The 23,923-nt window shown below is 34.8% G+C and overlaps 2 protein-coding genes across 9 annotated transcripts in view; one reads left to right on the forward strand and one right to left on the reverse strand.

The window, feature by feature from the left end:
* The window catches only part of milt (trafficking kinesin-binding protein milt), a 120,404-nt gene extending 106,523 nt beyond the window's left edge, over positions 1-13,881 (reverse strand). The window contains exon 1 of one of the 6 annotated variants that reach the window (XM_076410649.1): positions 13,604-13,881. The gene's annotated coding sequence lies outside the window, so the exon portion shown is untranslated. Of the gene's footprint in view, positions 1-1,670; positions 2,064-13,318; positions 13,549-13,603 lie in introns of those variants that run through there. The other 5 variants (XM_076410651.1, XM_076410653.1, XM_076410655.1 and 2 more) reach the window with 5 other exon arrangements.
* Positions 13,882-13,999: 118 nt separating this feature from the next.
* LOC143200254 (uncharacterized) lies at positions 14,000-21,289 on the forward strand. 3 transcript variants are annotated; one of them, XM_076410675.1, is made up of 7 exons: positions 14,000-14,666; positions 14,720-14,958; positions 15,015-15,373; positions 15,616-15,687; positions 20,474-20,610; positions 20,668-20,884; positions 20,946-21,289. In XM_076410675.1, the coding sequence occupies exons 1-7, from the start codon at positions 14,463-14,465 to the stop codon at positions 21,068-21,070; spliced, it is 1,353 nt and encodes a 450-aa protein (XP_076266790.1). In that variant the 5' UTR covers positions 14,000-14,462; the 3' UTR covers positions 21,071-21,289. The 3 variants fall into 3 exon arrangements, with proteins under 3 accessions (XP_076266790.1, XP_076266789.1, XP_076266791.1); XM_076410674.1 differs by having other exon boundaries at positions 14,007-14,666; positions 20,668-21,289; XM_076410676.1 differs by lacking the exons at positions 20,474-20,610; positions 20,668-20,884; positions 20,946-21,289 and adding an exon at positions 18,008-18,497 and having other exon boundaries at positions 14,007-14,666.
* The last annotated feature ends 2,634 nt before the right edge of the window (positions 21,290-23,923 follow it).

The raw sequence follows: 23,923 nt of genomic DNA on the forward strand, positions 1-23,923 counted from the left end.
GCCGTACCATCCAGACCTTGCTCCGTCCGACTATCAACTTTTCGCATCAACGGGACACGCGCTTGCAGATCAGCGTTTCTCCAATCATTAAGAATTTATAAAATGGCTCGATGAATAGTTTTGCTCTAAGGACAATCCAATTACTACCAATTAATTAGTTAATCCCCCAAAAAATTAGTCCCCGAATTTACCTAGTTAATACCAATTGGTTTCTCAGGTCCAAAACTTTGTATACTTGTATAATTTAAAAACTATTCGAGACACTCTAAGAAACCATCTTGACGTATTTAATAGATGAATGTTGTTGTAATCACCATTGTAATACCCTGTGTATTGTTAAAATAGTGACCATTATAATGTCTTGTTGAATGTTTGTATTTTATTTGTAAAAGTATGTCTTACAAATCAGAAGTGGGATGTTATACGAAAAGTGACTGTAAATATGATAAAAGGAAAGTGAAATTTGATGTATATCCAGATAAGGACTGTTGAAGTTACAGAGTTACTATCAAAATTGATGCAGAAGTCTGAACAATTTTTCAAAAGAGTGAAGATGAACTGAATAGATGAAATGAACTGGAATATTAAGATGTGGATAGGCGATAGTCTTAGTGAACGAAGCCGAAAATTGGATTAACATAAGATCGAAATCGTTGATGTCCTGAGGACATAGAGATTGGCAAGTGTCGTAAGGCGTTTAGGCTAGGAAAAACAATAACCGAGACTGTCGTTGGGGCGTGGAGAATAACAGAGGAGACTGCTTGTTATTTGAACTGAGACGTAGTGATTACTGTTATTGGAGTCTGATTGAAGAATGAAAATTTGCAAAAGGAGCAATGCGTGATATTCTTGTTAGTTTCAGTTGTGATTGTTCGAATTAAATTTCTAAAGGATAATGTTAAGATGCCGATATTACTGTTGATGATGTCTGTACTGATTGTCCAGTTTGATGTTTTACGAAAAACCAAAGAAAGAGGGATTGTTTCTATTTGTGAAATGTCAATGTGTTTCCGTCACGAAAATACGTAGTGAAGCTGTGATTTGTAGTCTTAGGTTTGATTGACTTGCTATTCATGTCAACGAAAAGGCCCTTACAAATCCAAAGTGGGATCATACTAAAAATATGCTCAGTGTGGTTGTGATGGTAAACATTTAGTCGTAAGAGAATATCCTGAGAGATGATGCTGATAGTGTTAGTTCATAACTGGCAATTATAGAAGTTCATTTACCGCAAAGAAAATGCATTAAATGTCAGTGCAGCTACAGAGTCAAGTGAAAATTGATCCAGAAGTCTGAACAATTTTTCAAAATAGCGAAGATGAACTGAATAAATGATATTGATTGGGACATTAGGACGTAAATATGCGATAGTTTTAGTGAACGAAGCTGAAAATTGGATTAACACGAAGGTCGAAGATGTTGAAGTCCTGATGTCAAAGAAATGTTGGCAAGGGTCACAACGCGTTTAAGCTGGTTTGTTAGAATCTCTAGAAGAATATCTTGTTGACGTATCTGACAAACGAATTTTACTGCAGTTACCATTGTAATATCTTGTATGTTGTGAACACGGTGTCCATCGTAATATTTTGTTGAATGTTTGTTATTTATTTATCAAGAAATAAAAATATTTCTTACACGTAATCTGAAATATCTATCCACAGAATACTTACGAAAAAAATATGATACACTGGGAATAAGAGCCCTGATGGGGCTTCAACGCCACTCGAAACTAAGTTTGACGTACCCGATCGCAAAGTGCAGACTGGCGATTCCGTTGACTAACCGCTATCAGATAAAAGGTCGTACCGTCCGCCTGTTATCTGCACTCACACGACAGATTAACGAAACTCGATAACAGAAACCAGGACCGGGCCGGGAGAGTCTCGTGTTCTCTTTTATTTCCCGAATAACCGAACGAATAATCATCCGCGTCTTCTCCGAGGTTCCGCGATCGACGTCGAAGCCCCGCCGGAGACGTGGGGGACGATGTCCCACGGGACGGACATGATGGAGCTGCTGTTGGTGATGATGGTTCCGTACGCGGTCGCATCACAATAAACAATGAGGCTAAATCGCCATCGCCAACACAGCGAAGGAACTGGTACCATTCTGTTCGGCTTGCGACCGCGAAGGCCGCGGGGTTCTGCAATCTTTGGGTGCCACACGGGTACGTGACGGCGGTCGCATATGCTGAGAGGAAACGTCGTCCGTTGCTAGAGGTAGCGAGACAGTGACAAAAGTGCAGTGTGGTGTGAAACGGCTACGATGAAAAAATGGAAGCAAGATCATGATTTTTCGAATTTTGGTTCAACCAGAACGGGAATGATTACGATGTCGGATTGAAAAGGAGAACGGTGAGTTTATTCAAACAAACGCCTAACGAAAGAACTCCTTATATAATATTGCCGACAAGATAAACGTTATCATCTCTATAGTCGATCCAAAGCAGTAGTGAACTCACGTTATCAAAATGTATAATGAATCGTCTGTCGCAACTTGTGAATTCGTTTTAGAATCAGACAACATTGTCCTTCTCATTTTATTCCAGTTGAAAAGAGATACGATGCTCAAAATAAATCAGCCTGCAAAAATTTTTCAAAAAAACTTCAAATCGCTGCAAACATATGTAATTAAAGAGATAATCCAGCCAGAAACTATAACATAAAATATAACGTCTATATATATATATATATATATATATATATATATATATATATATATATATATATATATATATATATATATATATATAAATATATATATATATATAAATTAAGTATTTAATCAACGCTGTTATCATGTGAGTCCATCTGACGGTTCCATCGTAAAGTTTAACATTTTTGACGACATACGTACTCAGAACATTTTGTCGCACGGATGCTATTTGTTCATTTTATATTTAGTTAAAAGTTTCGTCTCGGCAAAAAATCGAACTGAATCGTGAACATTTTCGTGCGATGATTTTTACGATTTTAATTTTTTTGATTTTTCATTTTTTGGACTTAATTTGATCGCGGTGCTTAAAAGGCGTTTATAAAATCGTGACAGGTGACGAATCATGCATATATTCGTATGAGCCTGAAAGTAAGCAGCCGTCGACTGTATGGGTGTTCCAAGATGAACCGAATCCAACAAAAGTTGTTCGCGCACGAAGCACTTCAAAGAAAATGACGGCCTGTTTCGTCGGGAAAACTGGTCTTATTGCAACAGTGCCTCTAGAAGATCGTAGAGCAGTAAATTCTGATTGGTACACAACCATTTGTTTGCCAGAAGTCTGCGGTGAAATAAGGAAAACAAACAGGAGACGGCGGATTGTTCTTTATCATGACAATGCGAGTACGCAAAACATCGAATTGATGGGTCATCCGCCCTACAGCCCTGATATGACACCCAATAACTTATTTTTATTCCCATCCATGTAGAACAAGCTGCGTGGTCAACGATTTTCATCATTTTCATTTTTTTAAGAAATTTCAACTAAACATCGATGATTATGTGCTTCCTTTACTTAATAATTAAAAAAAATCAAATGAAAGGCAGATCAGACATCAAGACCAAAAACAAGAGTTAATTATAACATTACAAAATATTTCATGAAAAATAGTGTCTATATTCTAATAAAGATAAATATTAGGATATTATTAAATATTATTCTACCAATAAATTATAATTTGATAGTTAATATATATGATAGTTGATAATTATATCACGAGGCAATTTTGAATAGTTTTAGAAAAGAAAATATTCAATAACAGCGAGTCATTAAGGAGTTATTCCAAATTTTTTATAAATTTAAATATTATAATAATATAATAATTTCAAAAAATTGTTTAGTTCTGGCGATCTTTCGTTTTTTAAGCTATGTTTATCGATTTTTGTGACTTTTTTACTTACAAAAAAAAATATATCCACTAAAAAATAACAACCACCACACTATACGACACTAATCCTTTAAATTGCGACCTTTCTAACAATGTGGAATTTTACTCGGAAATTTCAACGATGCACGAGAACGACAACTAATGATCGCGAAATTTGAGAAACTTATTTTTTTCTGTGCAACGCAAACTAAGGAAAGGTCATGGTACAGTAGGTGGTGGGCTGACGAAGGTTGATTCTTCGGATAATGGGTAAACACATGTCTGGCGGTGTGTATGTGACTGCGGTCGCCTATTTCCTATCGACTGTCGTGCGACAATTGCTAAAATAAACAAGCAAATTTGAATAATAGAAAGTCGTTGACTTAACAAATTGATAAATAACTTTTTGCATATTCGTATTGTTGAAATATTGGGCTGACGGAACGCTCTAGTTACCAGACATCTTCGAATTTCGACAATCTACCCTTCCCTTTCGCTCTCTTAACCGAGTGGTTTAATAATAACAGGTCAATTGAAAAGTCCCCGACCTGACGCATATAGATGGCGCTACTAGAATTAAATCTATATGTTTTTTAGTTAGCACTAACCCTCAAAAGATGTGTGTATAAATTTGACAGCTGTCGGATCATTAGTCTGTGAATTATAGCATTATGAGTGAAGCAACTTTTGTTATTGTGATAAAAATTGATAAAAAGGAATTTCGCGTGTTGATAAAATATTGCTTTTTGAAGGGAAAAATACAGTTGAAGCAAAAAATTGGCTTGATGCCGAGTTTCCGGACACTGCCTCAGGAAAATCAACCATCGAAGATTGGTATGCTAAATTTAGATGTGGTGAAATAAGCACCGAAGATGGTGAACGCAGTGGACGCCCAAAAGAGGTTGTTACCGACGGAAACATTTAAAAAATCCACAAAATGATTTTCAATAACCGTAAATTGAAATTGAATGAAATACCAGGCACTATAAAGATATCAACTGAAAGTGTACATTTTATCATTTACGAATATTTGGATATGAGAAAGCTCTGTGCAAAGTGTGCAAAACGACGAGTTGCTGATTCGGAGCAGTGTTTGAAGATGATCAAGCGTAATAAACCCGAGTTTTTCTGTCGATATGTGACAATGGATGAAACATGGCTCCATCATTTCACTACGAAGTCCAATCGACAGTCACCCGAGAGGACTGCACACGATGAACCCGCTCCAAAGCGTGGGAAAACGCAACAGTCGGCTGGCAAGATTATGACCTCTGTATTTTTGCATACGTATGGAATAATTTTCATTGACTACCTTGAAAAAGGAAGGACCATCAACAGCGACTAGTACATAGCATTATTGGCCCGTTTGAAGGACGAAATCGCCGAAAAAACGGCCACATTTGTAGAAAAAGAAAGTGCTGCTTCACCAAAACACTGCACCGTGCCACAAGTCATTGAAAACGATGACAAAAACCCATGAATTGGGCTTCGAATTGCTTCTTCATCCACCGTATTCTCCAGATCTGGCCCCCAGCGACTATTTCCTGTTGTCAGATCTCAGAAGAACGCTCGCTGGGAAGAAATCTTCATCGAATAAAGAGGTGATCACCAAAACTGAGGCCTGTTTTGAAGCAAAGGACAAATCGTACTACAAAAATGGAATCGAAAAGTTGAAGGGTCGCTATAATCAGTGTATCACTTTACTACGGTTTTACTATGGTAGACCGGGGACCTTTCAATAGACCTGTTATGATCTGGGTGTTCAGGATATCAGAGTTAAATATGTTTATAAAATCATTTATTTTTATTTCCAAAAATACCATTTTTATAACATCTGCCATTTTATAGTTTTATGACTATATTTTGGGTCTCTCTGGCGGATGAGTGTTTCACATTTTATTGTCACTGTCTGGCCACTTGGAAAAGGCTTACTTATCAGTCACTATTGTTTCCAAGATAAGGTGATTGTCAGATTCAATATAATATATGGACTGAAAAGTCCCTGGTGTAACAAAGAAAATGCTTTTTTTTGTTTAAAATTGGCTTCATTCATCAACGTAATCTCCATCAAGAGCCCCACAATCATTCCAGCGCTGCTCCAACATTTCAATACCACTTTTGTAAGACGATTTATCTTTTACCCCAAAATAGGTCTGTCACCAGTCGCTGTCCACTCAGATGACGATCGTTTTGATTCCGAAGTGAAATGATGGATCCATATTTCATCTATTATCATATATCGACGTAAAAATTGCGGTTTGTTACGTTTAAACATGGCCAAACACTGCTCAGAATCATCAACACGTTCTTGCTTTTAGTAAACACTGAGCAAACGCGGCACCCACCTTGAACAGAACTTTCTCATAGTTTAATGCTCATGCAATATAAAACCAACACGTTCTTTTGATATCTTTACGATGTTAGCTAACTCACGCAACTTCATTCTTCGATCATTCAAAACGATTTTGTAATTTTTTTTTGGTTTTCTGGTGTTACCGTCTATCATTTGGACGTGCAGTGCCTTCTGCATCATCGGTGTCTCCTCGACCATGTTTGAAGTCAGCAAACCAAAGTTTTATTGTTATTTCTCATGGAGCAGAGCCATTATAATAGTATAGATATAATATAATAGAGCCATTTATAATACTTTTAAAGCCGTTGCTTTACTTGAACGGTATTTATTCCAATCAACAATCAAGATTTGTTTTGTTCGTAATTTAATTTTGACACAAAATTATATCATTATTTTTGTATTGTCTGGGCTCGGTAGCGACTTCAAAGTGATCACTTGGTATTAGTTAAAATAATACTGTAAATAGATAAATATATTTAGGCAGGTATTAAGCTAAATTGTGTGTATAGAGTAGAATATAAAATGCGTATAGTAGAGAGGTTAAATAAGGTTTTTGTTTGTTTTTATTTAGTTATTACAACGATTATTATGTACATAATTTATTTTAAAACGTTTTTTTGTGTTAAAAATCTAAGTTTGACCATTTTTTATCTCTTTCTTTATTTATTTTTTGAGGTCGGTTAAACTATGTAAAATGAATTTTGGTAGCACTGTCAAATATATTTGCATCTGTATCTTCAAATTACCATCAAAACATTTTTCTGATTTACTAACTTAAAAATGATTAACTGCACTTTTTTAAAATTTCAGTAGTAAACTGATACTATTTTTACTTAACGTTCTCCAATATTCTACCACATTTCGTGGTTAGTGCGCCGGGTATATTCACTCACTTAAATTCAAAAGTTCTAGTTAGTGTTGGAAACAATCGACTGAAATCGACTACTTTTTACTATCGACTATTTCAGTCGCTATTTTTGGTTCGACTGTTTTTACTAGTGACTGTTTTCAGTCGCTATTTGCAGTCCGACTGATTATATTACTATTAACTATCGACTGTTTCAGTCATTTACTTTTAGTTACTATTTTCGGTTATACTAGTTCATTCGACTGATTTTTAACGTTCTGGCATTGTCGCCCTAGCCGCGACCTTGAAAGTAATGCGCCTAATTTATGCTTATATAGATTTATATGTAATATATGTGGTTTTATGTTTTTTTTTGTAGTTTGTTTGTGAATAACTATATATTGTAAATTAATATAGCAGCATTTTGGAACGCTAGTTTTCGAGGGCAACAAAAATAAAATTGTAAATAATAAATAGTAAGATACTTTTGACTGGCATAATAGGTAATACTTTGGGCTGATATAATAGGTAATACTTTTTTAAAAAACTTTCACGATTTTTGACCAAGCCTTTTGTTTGTCAAAACGTTTTTCCTAAAATATTGAAAACTAAAATTAGGTTCCAAAGGTTTCAGAAATTGCATCGATTCCAAAAGATTTGAAGAAGTTTTTGCAGTAACAGTTGTTAAATTTCTTTTAAAATTTATTTTGATGGCTATTAAGAAGAGCACCACAGTTTTTAATTGTTGACGAATGGACTATCTTAACAGACTCTGTTCAACATTTTTAAGTCCCTTGAACTAATGACCACCGAGTTATCTGGTAAAAGATATCCCACGATGTCTTTAATTATACCGTTGATAAGAGGACTGCAGCATTCCACCAAATCCAGGATTTTAACAAGTGAATGGGGAAAAAATTTTCAAAATTGTCTATTATAAGCAGTATTTGGGAATGCCATTTATTGGGCATTTAGAAAACCCATTGGATTTTTGGCAACGCCATAAAATGACACTATGTCAGTTATATCAGTTACACTTAAACTATTCCTCTATACCCGCAACATCAGTCCCCTCGGAACGACGTTTTTCAAAATCTGGGCAAATAATTAACGATCGAAGAAATCGCCTCGCGGGAGAAAAGTTGAACACGATAATATTCACAGTAATTTAAAAATATTTCCATTCAAAAATAAATAAAACTTTTATTTAAAAAGGGTCTGGTAGTTATTGTACGATCATTTTTAGGTTCATCATGGATTAGATTTTTCAATGATTAGGTATACGTTTACATTTTATTTAGTAGTTATGGTTATTGAAAATCTTTAGTTTTTAGGTTTTGTTTAAGTTGTATTGTACTATTTATATTTATTATACTATGTTATTTAAAAATAGCAATTAATATATTAAAACACGATAAAACATTTGTGGTGTTATTATTCCATTCCTTTTAACACATCCACAGAACATTCAGTATAAAAGTAATCCTACTTCCTTTAAAATTATATTATTTATTACATGATAATAGAAATTAGTTTTCTTTCCTTTTCTTTTTTAAAGTTATCACGTGAATGAATATATATACATCTCTGTCTCGCTTATACTACCATTGGAGAATATAAACACATTTAAAATTAACTGCTCCAGGCATTTATCTCCGTCCTTTCCTATCTCATATTTTATACAGACAAGAATTCGTACATCTTCGGCCGACGTCACGAATGAAAAAAAAAATCGAACCGTGCATAGTAATTACTACTTTCAGTCGCTATTTTTTTGATTATCGACTGTTTTGCGACTATCGACTGTTTTCAGTCGATAGTTCCCAATGCTAGTTCTAGTATTATTTTTAAAATCATTCTTTCTGTTGTCGTCACACGGTACAGTCACCATCGACGAATCGATTCCGGCTAAATTTAGGTTATTTGGTTTGATAAAGCCCAGTCCAATTTTATCCTTTATCTGGTTAAACCAATTTTATCCTTTATCTGGTTAAATGACGGTATGTGACGTCAATATTTCAGTCAGAAGCGTAACATGATGAATTTTGTGTTTTTATTTCCTATAAAACAGTAGCAATACCACTTATTCCTAACGTGACAGTATTACCAACAAGGATAGGGTACTTGTTAAAGCTCATCTAATCACAGATAATAAAAAAAATCATCTAAACTGTTTTGTAGCATATGTATTGTATATATCAATATTAGTGTCAATGCTTCTAGTAGAAATACCAAAAAAATATCGATATATCGAAATGTTTTGAAAATATATCGATATTGGCCGATATTTTTAAGATAAAAATTAAGATATTCATAAACCATTATTAAAAAATATTGTAAAATGTTAAAATTAATCAAAGGTTTTGTAGCGACCTTGGGGCATGTCGAATTTTACGTCGTGGAATAACTGTCTACAAAATACCCAGAAATATAATCCCAGATGTTGAACACGGACGGGGTGTCAGCAGCGCCAACTAGAACCCGATAACGAATAGCTGGCGGCAACCCCGAGACGTTTATCTGGGATGTTATTGAAGGGTATTTCGATTCATTCTGTACTCGACCAGCATTTGGTTTAGACGTGCCACCATCGACTGCCTAAGCCTCGTCAACAGGTAACTCCGCTGCCATCCGTTTTATCATTTGTATTTTTCACATTTTCTTATATAGCCAATAAATAACGGTCACATAATGTAAACATCACTGTTTCATTTTGTTTTACCTCCATTCACCGAGCCACATCATTTACCCTAAAGTTTTATATATTTCAATTGTATAGTCACACACTTGTAGATAATATTGTACATAATTTAGGTATGTAAAATCCATGTAGCATCCATGTCTTATTAACATATAAAAAGAGAGGAATCCAAACATACAAAGAGCATTTAGAGCTCGTAGGTGATGTGAATATGATGAATCGATGTTATATCGCGCGACTGTTCAAGTGACACGTGTTTCAACACTGAATAACGAGTGATAGGTCTTAAAATAGACGTCGAGAGGTGTTTGGTTTGCATTCTAATATATAAAAACTAGCGTTGGAAACAATCGACTGAAAACGACTATCGACTGTTTCAGTCAACGGTACTTTCAGTGACTATTTTGGCTTGGTAATGTACCGAATTAATTCTTACATAGATTTATATGTAATATATATAGTTCTTGGCAACCAGAGGGTCTTTATTTGATCGACTTTTCGATTTTCTAAATCTCTCGATGTTTGTTCAAGCCTCTTGAAAATTAAATTATTCCTTATTAAAGACAAAAAAGCATTTAAAAATGTTAAATTATATGATAAAGGTTAATTGAGAAAAAAAGATATAAATATTTTGTGATCATTACTCCATCCCTCTTTTCAATCAAGTCAAATATATAAAATATAAAAACAAGTTTACATAATTCAAAACAAAACTATTATTTTCAAGGCACTCACTTACAGCAATAATCTACTTCCATTCATTTCTCAAAGATAGTTTGAAAACAAATATGTACACCTCCGTCTCACTTATTGCACTATTGAAAAAAAAAACAGTAAGTACATGGTGGAATGAAATAGAAATAAATCAATCAGTTTTATTATATTATGTCATTGTTACTTTCGAAATTTAAAATACGGTTAAATATATTTGGGATCATTATTCTATTGCTTTTTTCGCACTACCACTTGCCAATTTAAAATCATTTTAATTGAATTGACCTATACAGCACAGATCACACATTTATCTCCGTCCTTTCCTCTCTCAAAGTTCGTACATATAATTGTAAATACTATTTTCAGTCGCAATTTTTTTTACTATCGGCTAATTCGACTGTTTTGCGACTATCTACTGTTTCTAATACTTTTAGTCGATAGTTCCCAACGCTAATAAAAACTCCCTTAGTGTTGTTTCGTATTGCCATTCAACAAGTCGTAAAAAATGTCGTGCTTTAAACCCTCTCACATTTCATAACCATATAACAACATAATCACATTTTCGATATTTCATATTTTCCTAATTTAATATGAAGACATCCGCTGTTAATTATATATCAATGAAGAGTCATATCAATCAAAGTAAGAGAGAAAAAAAATGGCGAACGATGATGACAGGCGCGAAACAAATAAAAAACGGACAAAAAGTAAGAAAGAAAATCACAGAAAACAGGCGAGAGCTGGTATATTAAATATTTTCGCCAATTGATTTGAAGAAATCCACTGTCAATTATAGTTTTTTTGCTTATAAATGGCGATAATTTTAATCTCATCGCTTTTAACATAAGGGGCAGAGTCTCAAGAAAAAAAAAACGAATAAAACAAGGGAAAAAACCGATGAACGGTGACAACAGACGCGAAATAAAAGTTAAGAGATTTATATGACGGGAAAAGTGATAACAAAAACAATACCTAGAATATCATGGAAATTATGTGAAAGAAATATCATACTATATGATAATATATAAAATATCACTAGTGAACTAATATGGATTGATGCTGTCAAAAAGATCTAGAAAAGTTACTTAGAAGCCATTACATTTATCGTACATAAACTTAGAATTCCAAAGGAAATGATAACTACAGTGCCTGACTAAGTTCGTTTAAAAATTTGAACGAAGGACTATGAAAAAGGCAAACAGTAACAAATAAAAAGCACAAAATTTTACGAGAGCTGTAAAAGACCCATTAGTAAAATTCAGAGAAGAAATGTACCAAGCCACACTAAGCGTATTTACCACTTTCTACACGTAATACACACAAATACAAAACAATTGCGAAAATTGATAGATACATGAAAAAGTGATGAAAGCTCCACAAAATATTCTTAATAAACGAACATACAACAGAAACAAATATATAAGAGAATGATATACATAAATGAAATACAAAAAGGAAAATGCCGAAATAAAAACTTACCGCAGAATTATTTCGACACCCAAATCACTCTCCGTTCACCCTCACTCACCAGCTGAACAAAACTGATAATATTTCCAATAAATGTGGGCCTACAAGGCAACAAATAAGGGATGGGGTAATAAAGACAAGTAATTATGCCAGATGTCCAGACATCATTAGAGAAGACAATTAAGAAAACGGTACTCTCCTTTTCTCCAGTTTACCTACATTATATCATTATTTAATAAAAAAAATATTTACCCTCTTTACCACAGATTCGTTAATATATATTTATATAAAAAGAAAGCGACAGTGATCATAAATAAATCCGACAGCATGGAAGGTCAAAACGAAATTTCATAACTTTACAAAAATAGTATATTATAAAAAACGGTGTATCTTTAAATTGGATAAAAAAAAGTGAATCTAGAACGTCCTTGTTATATGCACAGGCAACTCAACATACGCGATTTGAAATGAGAGTTTGTGAACTCGAAAGAAAAACGAAAAATGCGACTTGAAAAATATATATATATATATTATAAATACACATTTTTGAAAAGTAACTTCAGTAACAGTAATAATCAGTGTTCTTTATATTTTCTACCTTTGCTGCAGTCCCATTCTTACATATTTTGTTTATTAAGTCAATACATTTCTTCTAATATGTGTAATATTTTGTAACTTTAAATATTTTTTTTAGATTTTCATCAAGTATTTTGCACTATTTACTAATTGAACTAGTTATTATTAACATTTAAACAAATTATCAAAAAAATGCTATACTGGTGATATTGTCAAATAAAATTATTATAAACAAATTTTTTTCGCACTTCAACACACACTTTTAAGAGACAACACAATCAATTTAAAACAAAAAAGTGATACCAACATTTAATAAATTAATTCACACAGTAAACAGATAATCTAAACATTAAACAGAAACATTTAGAGAAAAACAAAAACATCATTGTCAAATATTATTTGAATGCAAATCGTCAAGTCGTCAAAAGTTTGAAATAGTGTCAAAATTATCTGAAAGCAACTAGATCTATATTTGTTTAACAAATAGTGCGTTATTCCAAAAAGTAAATAAGGCCCAATTTATCAAACAAGAAAAGGTAATATTTTATTTACTCTAGAAATATTGTACAGTTAATGTAAACCGTGGGTAAAATATAGGAATGACTTTATGGAAATAACCGGCGTTTTCAACCTATGACATTGATAAAAAAACGGTTCAACAGATAAAAAATGCGAATGATCGGACGTTTCCATTCTAAAATCATTAATTTGTCCATGATGCAAAATGTTATATAACATGATACATTAATCCTACTAATGCAATAAGACAATGTTAATTTATATTACAACGTATAACTTACATGACAATATAGATAACAATAGGTCTTAGCTTTACCTCGTCCCCGTAGCACCCTAACCTAACTTTATACAAGCTCAGTTCAGATTTTCTTTCCTCCCGGTTTTAGTTTATCCGAAAAAACTAATGGTGCACGTTAAATGTACAGTTTGAAGGCCATACTATTTTAAATTTAATCGCTGATTATGTATATCAACCATGCAGCGCTGAAGCGAAGGTGATTCATGTTATATTGACAATTAACTAGATCATGCAGATTAACGTATAACATGGTACATTGAAAACTTACTCATATACATTTCATATTTCGAAGTGCCAGTTGGTATTCAAAAAGATTACGAAAAAAATAAGAAAACAAGTAGTAAAATCAATACCCACACAAACGGAGCAAAATAAAACAGATAAAATAAACACTAAAAACACAGCCGAATAATGGTATCACTTTTCAACACACATTTTAAATCCGTTTTCGATCAACGCCGCTGGAAACACCGTCTTTAACGAATTTTTCGCCAAACTCCAGACATCTATAAGATAGACCTCCGCAATTTTATGACTTTGACAGCGCCGGACAGATGTTTCATTGAGCGTCAAAGAACCGCCTCTTTGTCAAACGTTTCCGTCATTGTTGCGTGCACGAGTGGAAAAAGAACCGCACTAAAACGGGGTTGGGTCAAACGTCAACCGATTCTAGTCCAGCATAGCCAACCAAATAAAGTAAACAAAACAATCGCGGAACAATGAAAGGAGGTATTTAAAGATTAAAGAAATCATTGTCTAATAAAATTTGGGAAAATAATTTGAGATTTTGTGCATGAATAAACATTAGTTTTTTTTCCGGTAAAAAATTAAACTTTTAGTATGAGTCAAAAATAGATAAACAAGCATATTATTTAAAATTACGTACAGTATCGTATAATTTGGAAAATTGCGATAAATCTGCGCTAGATCGAGTGACTGTAAACAAAATTTGGAAAACTCGTACGACAGGGAAAGTGCTTTTTCTTGGTTGGCCAAGACGTAATATTGATTTTAGATAAAATGATGGCTTTTTAGCCTATTTTTAATCAGAGATAAAATGTGTAAAGAAGCTGTAAATATTTATCTTATCACTTAAATGGTTATTATGTGACTGAAGCGTAGTGAGAATGGCTGAATTGGATGAACAACCAAACGATCAGCACTTCTGTTTGCGATGGAATAATTTCCAAGCTAATATAACCTCTCAGTTTGAAGCTTTAAGGTACAATGAGGATTTTACTGATGTCACTATTGCATGCGAGGGCCAGCAATTACAGGCTCATAAAGTGGTACTGTCAGCTTGTAGTCCCTATTTCAAAGAGCTTTTTAAGGTAATATAACTATAAAACTGTCGAGGAGTAGAGTAACAACTGATATTTTTTAGGCAAATCCATGTACCCACCCAATTATATTCATGCGGGATGTGGAGGCTCGTCATATCATGGCCCTAATGGAATTTATGTATGTGGGTGAGGTGAACGTTTCCCAAACACACCTTTCCGCGTTCCTTAAGACTGCAGAATCCTTGAAAATACGAGGACTCACGGATACATCTTCGGAGTCTGATGCAGTGCCAGAAGAGAATAGTTTGTACTTGAAGCCGCAACCACAGAGATCAGTGAGGTACAAATCAAGGTAGAACTAGTGTCTAGTCTTCAGGCAAGGATTTCATTTTGCAGAAACGGTCTCCTAGTCAACAAGGCCAAGCAGAAAAGTCCACAGATATCCTCCACCAGCACTGTCACTTCTAGTCAGGATGTATCCCCAGATAATGCCACTATCCCTGTGCCAAATAGCTCTAGTCCCACACCGAAGAGACAGTGCAAATCCGAGACTGATATTAGGTTAAGAAAAGATGATTCTATGACTGTGAACCCGTTTGCCATACAGAGTGACTCCAGGAATTCGGCGGAGATGAAACCCAGTTTACTGCCGAAGGTGGAATTGCCGGAATACATAAGCGATGACGAGAACGATAACGAACAGGACGATAACTCGCCCAATTTTTATACAGGAAATGACACCAGCTTACTAGCAGGTTAGAAATACGTTTTACATCTAATAATTGCTTTTTTAAGTAATATTATCAAGATTTCTGTATGTTATTTTTATTTAAGGTTTATGTCTTGTTTTTGTGATTTATTTTAATATAATCGAGTAGGTTACTGTAGCGTTATGGCAAATAATTATTAAGAATTACTACTAACAGATGGCGGTTGGGTTCCAAAATACTCTCGCAGCCACCGTAATGTCCGAATTCTATTTGTTTTTTAATTTTAGGTGGCGTTGACATCATTCCTCAATCTGGAAACTTTGGAGGCAAAGAATTAGGACAAGAGTTTATATCTTCAGGTGAGCTTATTGATCTCTGAATTCTCAGATACCATTAAATACATTAGTTTTAAGTCAGTTAAATTATTTATATTGCTATAGGAAAAGAGATTAACTTAAATCCGATTTAGACTTTGTCAATTTAGCTGAATTAAGATTATGTCAATGTCATTTCTCATTTGTAGATAATAAACAACTTTTCAAATTAAATAAATTAAAGTCAATTTATACATTATTATTTATAACTTAATTCCATCACAATACATTTTATAGGGTGCAGATAATTTTAATTTATTATTTGTATTGATTAACAGGGCGCATAAGTTATAACCAACTTGATCATGTTAAAAGAATATATCACTTATATAATAAGATGTTAACTGGTGTTAATAAACATTATTTTGTTGTTTAGCAGGCTTTAGTATCAGATTCACTTCAGCAGCTTCATATTTCAGTCTAAAACTCTAAATCTTTTCTAAGTATTTTTTAAAGATCTCTCCAGGAATGCTTTTGCTGTTTTAGATTCAGGTTTGTCTTCATTTCCTTAGTTAATTATTTTGGTATAACTGATGTGATATTGCTTATCGTCTTTTTTATTTGCTCATTGTTTCCTTTTATAGAGGAATATATGTTATTATGAATATAGTTGTATATCTCTATATCTTGATCATCATCTTGGTTGCTCTCCACTGTCAATAATTGTTCTCTTTATAACTAATGATTAAACTAGTAATTTATGTAACATCACTTGGTTGTATACCAGGCTTTGCTATCTATATATCTATATAGCTAATCTAAAATATATTTTTTTAGGCAAAGACAATTTATTTTGGGATAACTGGTGTAACATTTCTAGATTTTTAGTTGTTGTGATTTGTGTTATTTTTGGATAATTTTTTTAATCAATTCATTCACTCTTATCTTAGTTCCTAGCATATTTAAGCTGTACATATATTTCCATCGTGTTTTAGCTGAACTAGACTATGTCCATCTCGAAGATGACCTGAAGGCCTTACATAAAAAATCAATATGTAAGCATCTGTTATTGTTAATAAAAACAATATCTAATACTGCAGATTATTTTAAGGCGTTTAAAATATTAATAAATTAGTTTCAAATGGTTTATTATTTCTGATCATTTTAAATCAGTTATGGCCAACTTGAACAAGTTAAAAGGAGGTTAATGTGATTTACGTTTTGGCTAAACTAGTTTCTAGAATATATATAATAACTTTTAAAAATCAGTGGTGTTTGATTCAGGGCTTCCATCCGTTTTTTTTTAATATTCAAGCTGACATTAGGTTTAATGTTTCTCGAAAATTTCGTGGCACGAATTATTTAATGGGTTAGATCAGAATCAATACGTTAATCAAAGTATTGTCCATTATTGGCTACTACTTCTTATCATCTCTCGTGGAATTTCGGAATTCCATCTTTCTTTTTCTGAAAATATAACTAATAGCCGATTTTCTATTTATGCGAAATAAACGGACCGGTAGAGCGTTGCCACACATTGTGAGCGCCGAACATAAAAAGCTCGTTGGTTTTTCCTTCTCGATAACTTGACTGTAATTGACAACATCGCCAAATCGGGCGGAAACTTATTTAAGTTTGCCAAATGCCTGTTAAGACTCTCCAGAAATAGCCACTACTGAGTGGTACCAATCCTCGGACATTGCCAACCGTAGAATCCTATATTTTTTTTTACTCTTTGTTATTCTACAATCTGCCCTATAGGCAATAAGTATTTCTTATGTCTATATTATCTATACATGGCATGTAGAAAATCACTTCATTGAGCGATATCCTGTATAAAATATCATCTTAATTAATTAGTCTATTATGTCCAGTAATCAGATCAGGTGGTGTTAAACATTTTAGTCTACGCACTTCACTATTACGTCGCATATTTAGCTGCTTAGCGAGTACATTGGGATGCACTGCTACTCTTTCGAAGTACTTCACACAAACACGTTGAATTATACTTGTAGGTTCTAGAGGAATATCGCGATGTATCACTTTATTTGAAATATAGTACGGGGCATGAACAATGGCACGCAACACTTTATTTTGGAACCATTGAATGATGGATATGTTAGATTTGCTAGACGTAAGAATCCTATATGGGCGTATATGTGGTTGTCTAAAGAGTGATAGCGCTCGCTACATATCCATAGCGACTAGAGTAATCTTTCGAAAACCGAACGAACTAATTTGTACACCCGGTAACCCTCCTATGTCTGTCTTATTCTTTTCCGTTGCGGTGTCCGGGAATTCTCGCGGCAGATCGGTTCGAAGTTGCCTGCAACGGCTGCCTAACTGATAATTTTATTTGTTGCAGGCAACAACAACCGGAAGCTGCACTCCCTCGACCCCCGGCCCTGTTCCGAATGCGGCAAAGTCTACAGCAACCTGTCCAATTTGCGCCAGCACATGAAACTGATCCACTTCCCCACGTACGTCACCTGCGGCACCTGCCAGAAACAATTCAAGACCGACCTCTATCTGAGGAGGCACATCATGAGCGCGCACACCGGGATCGAGGTCCGGGATAGCTACCCGTCCTCCGTTAACCTCCGCAACGGTCTCTCCTACCGCTTCGGCAAGAACATCACGTTCACCCGACGAAATTCCGCCTTCAAGCGCGACAACACCTAGCTGTCGACCGTTCGCAGTGTCGGTTTTCTTAATTAAAGTGATTTCTACAGTATTCCTATAATGTATCTGTGTGCGTGTGCCTGTGGGACATCACTTCTATTAGAAAACGAGTCTAGTTGAGGATATTTCACTTATAAAGATCATTGTACTGAAATAAAACATGTTTAAAATCAGTCGTTCGATGTTATCTTGATTGCTCCTTATAATAGGCAACCGATTATGCAACCGTCAATTCTCCATCGTTACTGTATTCATTGATACTTTTCTGAGGTTCAGGATTGTTAAAAGAAAACCTTTCATATATATAATGATCTGTATATTACGTTATTTATCAAGTCATGCTACTGTCTATCATTAATAATAATAATAAAATCTATTTAATGCTTTTTAACATTATTTCGACCACAGATTGTACAGAATTGTAACTAACACCCATTATAACGTTGAATGTCTAAAGTACATCCCAGTTAACAGGCTCTTCAAGATTAAATAAGCTTCAAAACTTTACTGTTAGAATAAGTTTGATGGCATTGGTTTAAATTGGGTTTACATGCGCATTGTATTAAAATTCGTTTGAAATTGATATTTCCATCAACTGTCACATAATATTGTTTATAATTATAAAATTCTCAACGACATATTTTCTATTTTCAATAACATTTAATCTCTGGAGAAAAGTTTGGCAACGTCCAATATCCAGATAATACTGTGATCACCATTCTAACAGGTCAATTGAAAAGTACCCGGCTCGACACATAGATGGCGCTACTAGAATTAAATCCATATGTTTTTTAGTTAGCCCTAAGCCTCACAAGATACGTGTATAAATTTGACAGCTCATCATCATTAGTGTGCGAATTATAGCAACTTTTATTATTGTGAAAAAAATGGATAAAAAGAAATAGCAGACACCCTAAAGATATCAACTGAACGTGTACATATCATTCACAAATATTTGGGTATGAGAAAGCTCTGTGCAAAGTGAGTGCCGCGCGAATTCACTTGAGCAAAAACAACGACCAGTTGATGATTCGGAACAGTATTTGAAGATGATGAAGAAACAGCACTTTCTTTTTCTTCAAATGCAGCCGTTTTTCGTCGATTTCGTCCTTCAAACGGTCCAATAACGTTATGTAATAATCGCTGTTGATGGTCCTTCCTTTTTCAAGGTAGTCAATGAAAATTATTCCATGCGCATCCTAAAATACAGACGCCATAACCTTGCCAGCCGACTGTTACGTTTTCCCACGCTTTGGAGCGGGTTCATCGGGTACAGTCCACTCGGATTACTGTCAATTGGACTTCGGAGTGAAATTATGGAGCCATATTTCATCCATTGTCACATATCGACGAAAAAACTCGGGTTTATTACGCTTGATCATCTTCAAACACTGCTCCGACTCATCAACTCGTCGTTGTTTTTGGTCAAAAGTGAGCTCGTGCGGCACCCACTTTGCACAGAGCTTTCTCATACCCTAATATTCGCGAATGATATGATGTATACATTAAGTTGTTATCTTTAGAGTGTCTGCTATTTAATCTGGAATGGACCTACAGTTTAACGTGGGCTCCTAACCAAAGTCCTCGGCATTAAGCCTACCGACTGGCGAGTGACCAACTTAGAAATCACCCCAGAAGACATCCGGTCTTACCCAGCCTGGTTACTGGCGTGACTAGGATCATTTTCCCTGTCGGATTTTGCACTCTTGCCTAGAACAATCACAAATATTAAACAATCACAAACATAAATTTAGGACCATGACCCAGCAGGATTCGAGCCCGCGACTATCGCAACAGTAGATGGACCGTCCTGTCGCCTTTACCACTGCGTCAGCTGTGCTTTCTTGTATTTGAACTGTGAAGTCCATTTTGCAATTATTTTAATTATTTTTTCAACTTTAGCTGTCTGCTATTTTGGTGAATTTTTTTGCAACATTCAACGTTCAATTTTATTTGTCCAGAAACATTTTTATTTTTGAGGAGCGTTTATGTTATTTACGTATTGGTAAAATTTAATCAGTTTGTGATGGGACTAATTGATTAATACAATTGAAAAGCAATGGGATTATGTATTAGTTACGTTATCTTTTCATATCTCTCACCGAGTGTGTTCACTTGTCGCTTTAAACTATTCTATCTTATGCTGTAGTGATGAAAATAAGGCGGCGACGATTATCCGACCACTGGACCCCGTACGACCTACACAACGACAGTCATTCGTCCGCTTACGACCTGTCCTCCAGGGTACCAGAGCAACAAAACGAAATAGAAAGCGGAAACAAGCTAGTAAATTGCAGCAAAACTCTAGTATAAAGTGGTTAGTTTCACCCATGTGGTTTTCAGGTGAAACTGGGCGAGGGCATCGAGATTTACGAGGATCAGTTGCGGAGCATCAAGTGGAGCGATTACAGGAAGCTCACCAGGGGCCTAGCAACCATTTTATTCAGTCCAGCCGAGTTGGCTACGTGTTCGGTGACAGGACAGAGATGGAGCAGGGCGGGGAGTGGCGAACGACCGGTCAAGCCGGCTCTGGACAGAGCTAAAGTACAAGCCATCATATGTACAATATGCACAGGGGACGGAGTACAAGCTAATTTAATAATTGCGTTGACGTTTTCCAGCTTACGTCGCCACCAGGTTTCCGATGGTCGAAATCAGCAGGATAAAGCAGGTGCTGGCCTACAAGTGCAAGGAGAACTCCACGGCTTTGAAACTAAAAGCCGTCCGATACTACGGCCAGGATTAGACCCGGCGCATTCGCCATTCCCGCAGCGACCATGCCCCAGTTCCGAACACTTCTATTTGGTTCGTCGAGTCCAACAGTCCACGGCGTTGCCCCTCTTATCCCAAACATAGAACGGAACATAGACCAAATTGTTTGTTGTTATTTACATATATATACATATATTTTTCTTTGTTATGTGTCTTTTTGTATTAATAAAATAATTTTACTTGATAAATACAAGTTGTAGGATTGTTTTAGACAAATCAGTCAATTTTGATGGAATTTCCTTCTTCCACTTCTCTCCTAAAATCGTAGAAATGGTGAGCGCACTTCTTCTCTCCTAAAATCGTAGAAATGGTGAGCGCACTTCTTATTTTATAAGGTCCTGGGCCAATTTAATTTTGTGGATACATTCTTTTGGAAAACAGCTTCTGTATTTTTGTATCCACAAACATGTGGATTGTTGTAGTGAATTTGGTTAAAATATTTATGAACTCCAACCGAAATAGGATTAAGTGTTGTTGCGACGCAAATTTGTTATGAATGGTTGGGACAGCTCTGTAAAATGTAAGTTACGCTAATTGTAGAACTCTTTCAGTTCTATTGTTAGAGGGTCTAATTTATTAGACATTTTAACTGAAGTTTTTAATATATATGACATGGAAAATGGTAGTAACATGGTAGTATATTGAACGTCTGGTAAATATAGACAGGCAAAAAGATACCAAGTTAACAAACAGACGTGTTCAACAAGGATAGTTCCCATCAGCTCGTTGTCGAGTGTTTCGGATAACGACGGTTCAGGTACCGAGGCTAGACGAATCATGTCGGATGTTAGACCTGGTAGAGGACTCTTTATGGCGCCTAACCATAAATATCAAGAAGCTGGAAGAGAGTTTCCCACCCAGATATTCTCAGGGAATAGGGGCACAGAAAAGGGCTTCTTGGACCAGCCTTGTGCACCACCACCAAGAACCCGAGGGAGAGCTTCATCGATAAAACACTGTGCATCCACAACGAGAAGACAGTCTGACAGTAATTTGCATGAACACAGAGGAAAAGAGTGTTCATGAAAATGAGAAGAATAAAGTATTGCTGAGAGAAAGTATAGAATTGTTTGAAGAAGAAACTATTCAATTGAATGAAGAAGAAAGAATTGAATGAGCATTAATTGAAGACATTATTGTATTAATTGAAGTATTATTGAAAGCATAGAATTCCTGTCTACATTAGCCAATCTACACCTTTCGTTAATAAAATACATTCATTATATCACTACATAGTATAAAACAAAGTCGCCTTTTCTGTCCCTATATCCCTATGTGCGCTTAAATCTTTAAAACTACGCAACGGATTTTGATGCGGTTTTTTTCAATAGATAGAGTGATTCAAGAGGAAGGTTTATATGTATAATACATGCATAATATACTAAGGCAACATTGCTAATTTTAGAGGTTTCTAACGTGATGTCGTAAATTAACCTATTTTTTTAGGCTTATTTAGCAATTAGCAAAAACGCTGCCTAACCCTACGAGTTAGATCAAATTAATGTACTACAGTATTGTACACCATAAAAAGGTCTACAAAAAAGTCCGCGATGGTATATGTTTATCTTTTAGAGATAACCCACATTAACCATTTTTATTGTTTACTTTTTACATGAGAAAATAACTTATTTACGAAGCTATTTTAAGCAATACGGCATTAATCCTTATCGAATTAAGTACCTTAAATACAGTGTGCAATTAATATAGATCAATATGGTTCCTTACAGCATGTAAATTAAACAAATATTTTCGGAGATATTACAAATTTAAAATTTGCGTTTAAAAATGTGTAATGTAATAAAAATTGTATGAATTTAGATATTCCAAAGAGAGCAGGAAATCTTCATAGTAAGTATAGGGGAAGAGGAATTGTTTTACTCCAAATTTAATGCGTGCAGGCCAAGGGCAGTAATGAATGAACCAAAAATACTGGATCGATTTTAATCATGTTTTCATTGAGTGACATAGGCATATATATTTTATGCCCGTGCAAAGTCGGAGCGGGCCGCTATGTTTTTATATACAACGTTCATATTTTTTCTGTAGTGTATTTAATTTAGTATCAGCATTGCACCCGTGCAAAGCCGGGGCGGGTCGCTAGTAGGTTAATAAAGTACACATGATTTGAATCATAATCCTTTTCTCATGACGTATTAATTAACATCTTTTAAATGTATATATATGTAATATTTATTATCAATTAAACAACTAGTCTTTGGGTATTACTTTACTCAAGGAAGACAGAATATAAATTGTATTTAATTTACAACCTTGTTTTCTCCCCCTCAGCTCAATAAGTGTTGAGAATGTCCCTTCATGCGAAACTATATTTTCTTCCGAAAAGATATGATTTCAGCAGTCGACAATTGTTCCGCGGTAGCAATTTGCTCTTTTGTAGATTAACCCCAAAAAGCTTATCCAAGAATATTGCAGGGCACTATTTCTTTTCTTCGAATGCCTTTTCAAGGACCCCTGTTACTCTATGCACTTGATTTATTGTCGAACGGCGATTTCCAAATCCAAACTGGAAATCGCATATTTCTGTAAATGGTTTAATACGTTTTAACAGCAGTTTCTCAAAAATTTTGATATCGGCTGTAACAGCGAAATAGACCTATAAAATCCAACTTGTTCTTCCAGTTTGTCAGGTATTTTAAGCATAATTATTCGAGCAACCTTAAGGCATCCGCTTTATTTCCGGATGATTGCTTTTCGTGGCATTTCTTTTATTATCGCAGGTCAGAAATGTCATTATTCCAGGAGCCTTTTTAGAATTGAGGTTGCTGTCAATTTCTGTAGCAATTTCCATTGGATAAATCAGAAATAC

This window comes from Rhynchophorus ferrugineus, unplaced genomic scaffold (genome assembly GCF_030347505.1).
Source record: "Rhynchophorus ferrugineus isolate W39M unplaced genomic scaffold, kcgeb_rfMv2 rfM7, whole genome shotgun sequence".
NCBI lineage: Eukaryota > Metazoa > Arthropoda > Insecta > Coleoptera > Curculionidae > Rhynchophorus > Rhynchophorus ferrugineus.

What these genes read in the sequence shown, in the direction of transcription:
- LOC143200254 (XM_076410674.1), top strand. Translation starts at nt 14,463, where the DNA reads ATGGCTGAATTGGATGAACAACCAAACGATCAGCACTTCTGTTTGCGA. An exon ending in ATTTCAAAGAGCTTTTTAAG is followed by an intron (nt 14,667 to 14,719) that starts GTAATATAACTA and finishes GATATTTTTTAG; the next exon opens with GCAAATCCATGTACCCACCC. An exon ending in CAACCACAGAGATCAGTGAG is followed by an intron (nt 14,959 to 15,014) that starts GTACAAATCAAG and finishes TTCATTTTGCAG; the next exon opens with AAACGGTCTCCTAGTCAACA.